General features: G+C 38.6%; 1 protein-coding gene and 1 long non-coding RNA gene across 2 annotated transcripts in view; both read left to right on the top strand.

Moving 5' to 3' along the window:
- The first annotated feature begins 2,649 nt into the window (after nt 1–2,649).
- Nucleotides 2,650–6,073, top strand: LOC122179608. The gene is made up of 4 exons (XR_006178770.1): nt 2,650–2,735; nt 4,933–4,994; nt 5,501–5,649; nt 5,973–6,073. It is a non-coding gene; the product is annotated as an uncharacterized LOC122179608 (long non-coding RNA).
- Nucleotides 6,074–6,471: 398 nt separating this feature from the next.
- Nucleotides 6,472–6,636, top strand: part of NAF1 (nuclear assembly factor 1 ribonucleoprotein) — a 16,464-nt gene continuing 16,299 nt past the window's right edge. The window contains 3 exon segments of the mRNA XM_042870511.1: nt 6,472–6,513; nt 6,515–6,633; nt 6,635–6,636. The exon segment at nt 6,635–6,636 is cut by the window's right edge and continues 124 nt beyond it. Coding sequence (XP_042726445.1) covers nt 6,472–6,513; nt 6,515–6,633; nt 6,635–6,636 — 163 coding nt within the window.

Here is a 6,636-nt window from a genome sequence, read left to right as displayed (position 1 = left end):
CCCCTTCCCCTTCCCCTTCCCCTTCCCCCATGAAATCCTGCACAGATTGGCTCTGGCAACAAATGTCAGTCATGTTTTTGCCTCCTTCCTACCTGCTCTTATCATATCCTGAAGCCCCTTTGTGTGGGTGCTATTATTTGTAGAGCTACAGTGGTCTGGGACCAATCTGGCAAAAAAACCCAAAAACCTGTGTGTGCTAAATTTTACTGGATCACTTCCCTACCCTCAGTCATTCGTGTCTGCATGAACATTAGTGTTGGCACAAGGAACAGGACAGCAAATCCAAACTGGGGGAAGGGTAAAGCCATCTATTTTGTCAGCAGTGCCAGTTTATGCTGCATTAAAATTCTGAAACTGCGGTGTAAGAAGTACAAACTGAGATGTACAGAAATCTGCAGCCAACCATCCGCATACAGAAAGATCTTTTAAGATTCAATTATTACATAAGTGGATTAAAAACTGCATTCTTTAATTTATTCACGAATTTCAGGCCTGATGTCTGTCACATACTGATGCTTTAATGAATGCCTGTCTATCGAAAACATTATTGTAAGTACTGAAAGAATACTCGGCTGTGCAGCCAAAATGAAATGGATTGGTAGAGAACATTTGTCAGGACAGAAAAAAAAAAAAAGGTTTTCCACGTTCCAGAGACAGTCAGTTAAAATGTTATTAAAGCTACAAAAGCTTCACGTGAAAGTTCGTGGGACACATGCCATAAAAACATACACAAGAACATACAATAGTCAGACAAACATGCAATTTTTCTTGCTCTTAGTTTATCTTCAGGTCATTATATCACAACCAATTTTACTAAGCATATTATTCCCTCCAAATACGATTCCCTCCATTTCCAATTTGCAGATTTCGGCTACGCGGATATTTGAAATTTCTGATATGTATTCTGAATATGTATTTATGTATACTAGAATCAGTGACATTTATGGATGCAGCTTGCATGCAGTTGGTTTGGCAACTAACTAAATTATGCTTATATTGTTATAAATTCCAACACTGAAATAAAATCATACCTAGAAAAAGAATGTAATCAATTAATAAAAGTTGATCAAATAGTTGCACAAACTCTTAAGAGAATAACTGGAGGTGATGCAGTCAGCCCCATTAGTGAATGGATTTGAATTGCTATTGATGAAATTGACTGTGGACAGCTCAATTATCAGAAAATTACTGGTTATATTTGGAAGAATAAAGTAAAAGAAAAATATAGGACTCTAAGATGAAGTTTTTCTGTACTTAAAAATGCATTATTTGGGAAAAACATTATGTGCTTAGAAATCATTGCCTCTTTTCATCTTGTTATAGCTTTACATAAAAGTAAAGAGTTTGTGTTAAATCTGTACAGGAATTTGAAACTGTGAGGTGAGTAAATCATTCTGTACTGTAACTACTTTAATCTTGCTTCAGAACAAAATGTCTCAGCTACATGTACTGTACAAAATGTCTCAAGCTACAGTATTGATTCACCTGAAATGCAACTAGCAACAGTGATATAAAAAGTTCTGTTAATCTGATTTCTTCTCCTTTCACTGTTCCTGACCAGGAATATCTCAATCTCCCTTGCAGTAGTTCAACTCATGGGTGAAAAAAATGCTGAGATTTGAGCAGTATTTTCAAAATTGTTGCAAATCTAAGGCTACACTTTCCCCTTAAAAATTGACTATGTGTAAGAAGCAACATGAATATAATGGCAAACAGGCTCTACAGTCATTACTACCAGAAATGATGAATATCCTGTCTTCCCTAAGAGCAGCCAATCATTCTTGGACAGAACCTTCCCTGCAAGTTGGCATGAATTATATGGCTGTACTACCAAGGACGTCCAGTACAAGAGAGACTAGAAACTGTCATTTCTTTCTGACCTTGTTTGGTAAGAGATATAGTAAGTTAGTCTTTCTGTTGTCAGTTCTGCAGAGGATGGAGTCCACATGCAGCTTAAGACTACTTCTTGTAATAGCAAAAAATAGTGTTCTGAGGGTTCTTTTTTCTTTTTTTTAGAGTCTGCAAACAGAATTCCGAGGAAGTTTCAAAGTGATCTGTTGAGTTTCCTGGAGTAATTACTCTCAGATGTCAGTGTGACAACTCAGATGTCAGCGTTCAAAATTGCTGGTCATTTTACAAGGCATTCAGCTCATGTAGGTACCTATTTTTGTAGGTAAGAATGAAAGCAATTTCAGGGACTAAAGAACAATTTTCTTTCCTTTATCAATTTAAAAAGGTAAGCATTATAAGGAGTTATGTGAAGTGCCATCCTTTTGCTCTGTACCACTTGGGGAAAATCTAAGGAGCAACTTGAAGCAAGTACATATATAGATGTGATTTTTTGATATGGTGGCTGCAGTTTTATGAGTATCAAATACTTTTTCCAGTACTATTATTTCTGTACTCATCAAATTCATACATTCTGTCTCTTTTCTCTCTATGTTTGCAGAGGGACTGGTGCTGTCCTAAGCTGAAGGCTGACAAGCTGTACGTACTCTGCTCCTGTGAAGGAGCAGTATGTTCTGCTCTGACCAGTCCTAATGAAAAGGCCAAAGTCTTTTTTTAAACATCTGCCTATATGAAAGCATGTTTGGTGATGCGATTCCGTTCTTCAGTGCAAATTTTATACTTGAATCAATGCTAACAGAATTTCAGACATCTCTTGACCTGAAACAGTAATGAGAAGAAGAAATGATCGGCTGAAGGGTTTCCTCTGACCCACCCCAGGATATTTGGTAAGAAGGAAACAAAATGATATTTTAATCCATTCCTGTACAACCTCTGAATGTGTAGACAGAATTCCCAGGCCTCATGTTTCTCAGAGATTGTATTCAGAGCAGTGAGGAGCAATCTGTTACTATGAGCTGACTGCAGGTCAGCTAATAAAGCTATAGTTGGTGAGAGGTAAATTTAGAGGTAATAAGAAAAGGAAGAGTATGTGGAAGATGAAACCATCAGGACTGTTGTAACTCCCTTTCAGATTCTGATCTGATACAGCTTTGAAACAATATTTCCAGGGTATTCTTTCTCTTCCTTCATATTTAATTAGAAAAGTGTAATTCTTAATTGACACAAGAATCTCAAGGAAGATCTAAGTTGCTGATTATGGAGATGAAACACTGAATTTAATTATGCACAAAATGCTGCCAGACGACCTAAATAAATTGATCTAAAAATTAGGAAAAAATATTTTCAGCAGTGTATTTTTCAAATTCACTGTGCTCCCTCTATTAATTAAAGTGCAGTGTTCATATACTGCATTTAATCTATGTGCATGATTGACTAGGATAAGAAAGCATAAAACACATAAATGATAAATGTCACAACAGTATTGGGTTCCACGTTTCAGATATATTAGGAAACACAGTTTCTGCATCATGTGTTGTTTTGTTTTGTTTTTTTGTAAAATTTATTTTCCACTGAAGGCATAAAAAACAGCATACTGAAACCTCCAAGCAATTTTCAACCTTCAAGTCCAGGAGAAATATTGGGATTAAGCTATGTTTTTTAACTGATTCCTCAACTGCAACCAAGGAAATTAATAACACACAATAATAATTTGAGCGGTGTCATTTTAGCTTTAATAGTCTGATGGAGACAATTAGACACACCTGTCTTAGCAGCAGGAATCTATCAAACAAATCTAGAAAACAACACCTCCAGAGAGCTTCATCAAAGAAATTGCAGGCAGAAAACAGGCCTACAGTCATGTTTAGCCCTGCCTTGACAGCTGACGTTGAATTCCACTACTAGCAGTAATATTTCTTCACTGTCTAAATCCTGAAAATTAGTTTTACTGCTACTGTGATTCAAGCGTTCATCTACAAAATTGTTCTTTTCACAGAACATCTTCATGCCTGTGTTCCTACATCAAAGATTACTTGAAAATATCCTGGTTGAAAGGATGATGATGTTTACCGTACTTCGTGTTCACTACCCTCACTCTAACATAAATGCTATTTTATATGATAGAGGCTAAGCTGTAGTGTTTAGATGAAATGAAGTATCTTGTTGGAAAAATGCAGTGAGTTCTGCATGAATATGGAGGAATCTGTCAAAACACAATCTAGTTGCCAGTGTACAACTACAAAACACTTAACTAAAACACTTTAAAAAGCAGGAAAGACAAACTGTGACAGCTGAATGATTTTACTTAATTAAGGGCAAGTGGAAACTTGAATATGCTTTTGCATTGATCAGAAGTTTATATTTGGCAGATAAAATTAATTTTCATTATTTCATTACTCAACTACATCTGCCCCATATTAACACCAATTATTATACCTCTTGCTAGGAAATGATTTGGTGCATATAAAGCTTTGTCTGCTTTGGGAAATAACTCCCTCCCAGCCACACTAACCAGCTTCCTCACATAAACTCACAAATCCTCTACTGAAGTCCGTGTCAGGTAACTCTCCAGTCTCAGTTCGGAAAAGCGAAGAAAATAAATTTGAAACCCCCTCAAAATAATAACAATCTTCTCTTCCTTTATTTTTAAATTAAACTACTACAGGATAAATTTTTGTGGCATTGGGTTTAAGTAGGTTTCTGCCTCTGCTTCTATATATACATACTCATTTTATCAGGGATGAGAACATATTTGCCATTGAGATTCAATATAAAACAATTTTATGAACGTGCGATATTTAATTCTTGTGCATCATCCTTGTATGATTTTCCATAGATCCTTTCTATTATAGAGCACAGCACAGGGCAGTGATATTTAGACCATATGCTTTACATACTTCAGGACCTCAGTGTAGTCACTGGAAAAGATTCCTGTAGCAGAAATGATAAGTCACGGCCTGAAACAGTGACAGAGCACCTGGTGGGAAAGCGGGGCCAACCCAGGGGAGCTCAGGTGCATGCAATGTAGCTGAATGACTGAAAGGGCTGGAGCCAGGATCCACTCCTTTCCAAATCTCATTTCAGGCTTGGCAGTGGAGGCAAGGGTATCTTGCTGGAGATTTCTGCTTTCTAGAGGCCTTCCACAGGTTAGTAGCTCTTTTCCTTTATTTCTGTGTTCATGGCTGCTGCATTTGGGCTTCTTATTTGCTGCAACTGATGGCTTTGCCACCCTGCTACTATTGCAGTGCTTTCCATCCCATTATAGCATTACAATTCCTAACCAAGGTGTTCTGAGTAATTGTGCAATGGCAGAGTTTATATCTGCCCGCTGTTTATACAGGTCTTTATACGTGCTCCTCGCTTAATACAAAAAATGCTAGGTGCTTGTGATGTTAAAATTCTTGTGGAAACTGTTCTCAATATTTCTATCCTGCTTAGCCTATATATTTATTTTAGCTAGCTGTAAATAAAAACACGCTTATGTATAGATGCTTAATTTTCCTACTAATCTCACATGGCGTCTGGTCTTACACATCGTGAATAAAGAATGGAACAATCAGAAAAAGAGATGTATTTTCTGGCAGATGCTCACTTTAGCCTGCCTGCTGTATTTGTGAAGCACACTTCTGACTCTTTATTAAACATTGCCCAGACAGTCTGAACGAGAAGCTTCGAAACGAGAATTCACGAGAAGTTTGAGTGCACTCTATATGGAGCTGGAGGGGAAGTTCATTGCATGGAATTTCTGAATTGGGAAACGTACTGCTCCCTCCTCTGCCTCTCACCATCATTCAAATCCTGGTGTGTTGTTGTTGTTGTTTTTTTGTGCTCTCTCCTTGTAGTATCTTAAGCTTTTATTTATGATTTTCCCCTTTAGAATAATTTTGCACTCTGCCATTCATTCATTCACTGGGAGTGAAAACACTGTTAACTCTGTTTGGGAGCCAGACCACAGCAGTTTTTTCAGGTTGCTATTATTATTATTATTATTTATTATTTTTCCATGGATGTTCAATGTAAGGCATGTATTTTATCTCCTGAGTCACTGTCGTAGGGGAGAGCCCTCAGTAGCTCTCTCTTAAGCTTGGTGAGGGCAGAAGGAATTTCTTCTTTCTCTCCCACAGGAAAGCTGCTTGTTTGCCGGATCATTGCATGTCAAAAAGTGACCCCTGGCAAGTTGTGTGAGGCATCTGACGGACACCAGAACAGTGGCATTTATGGCAAACCTGTAACAGAAGCCTTTATGTGGTGAGGAACATTTTGATGATGTTAAAGTTTGGTGTTGTGCAGGTAGATAAAATTATAGGATTGCCGATATAGAGCTGGATGTTATAATAGTTAGAGATTATTAACTTTCAGTAAGTTGTTTTGGTTTTTTGACTTATAATCACATGCATGCCTTCTGTATGCTGTCAGCACCACGACATCTTACAGCCCACAGGGAGCTCCCATGCAGAGGAACGCCAGCATTGCCTTTTGGAGAAGCCTTACGCAGGCGAAAACCTTAGCGCCTTCAATCTAATCGCGGAATTTACCAGCCACATTTAAGTAAATTTAATTTAAAACTCAGCACCTTTTACACCAGCCCTTAAAGGGAAGCGAAGGCGCGCACGCTTCCTGCGCATGCGCCGTGCCCCTCACCGGCCGGAAGCCGCGCGGGGTAATGGCGGTAATGGCGGAGCAGCAGGAGGTGTTGGTGCGGCTGCAGACCCTGACGGTGGAGGCCGGCTCTGCCGCCGAAGCGCCTTCGGCAGAGGGGGCGCCTTCGGCAGAGGGGGCGCCTTCGGC

This window comes from Lagopus leucura, unplaced genomic scaffold (genome assembly GCF_019238085.1).
Source record: "Lagopus leucura isolate 7727_CA_CO unplaced genomic scaffold, USGS_WTPT01 Super-Scaffold_100004, whole genome shotgun sequence".
Taxonomy (NCBI): domain Eukaryota; kingdom Metazoa; phylum Chordata; class Aves; order Galliformes; family Phasianidae; genus Lagopus; species Lagopus leucura.
The sequence above is the reverse complement of the archived record's forward strand: the minus strand, read 5'-3'. Positions and strand labels throughout refer to the sequence as shown.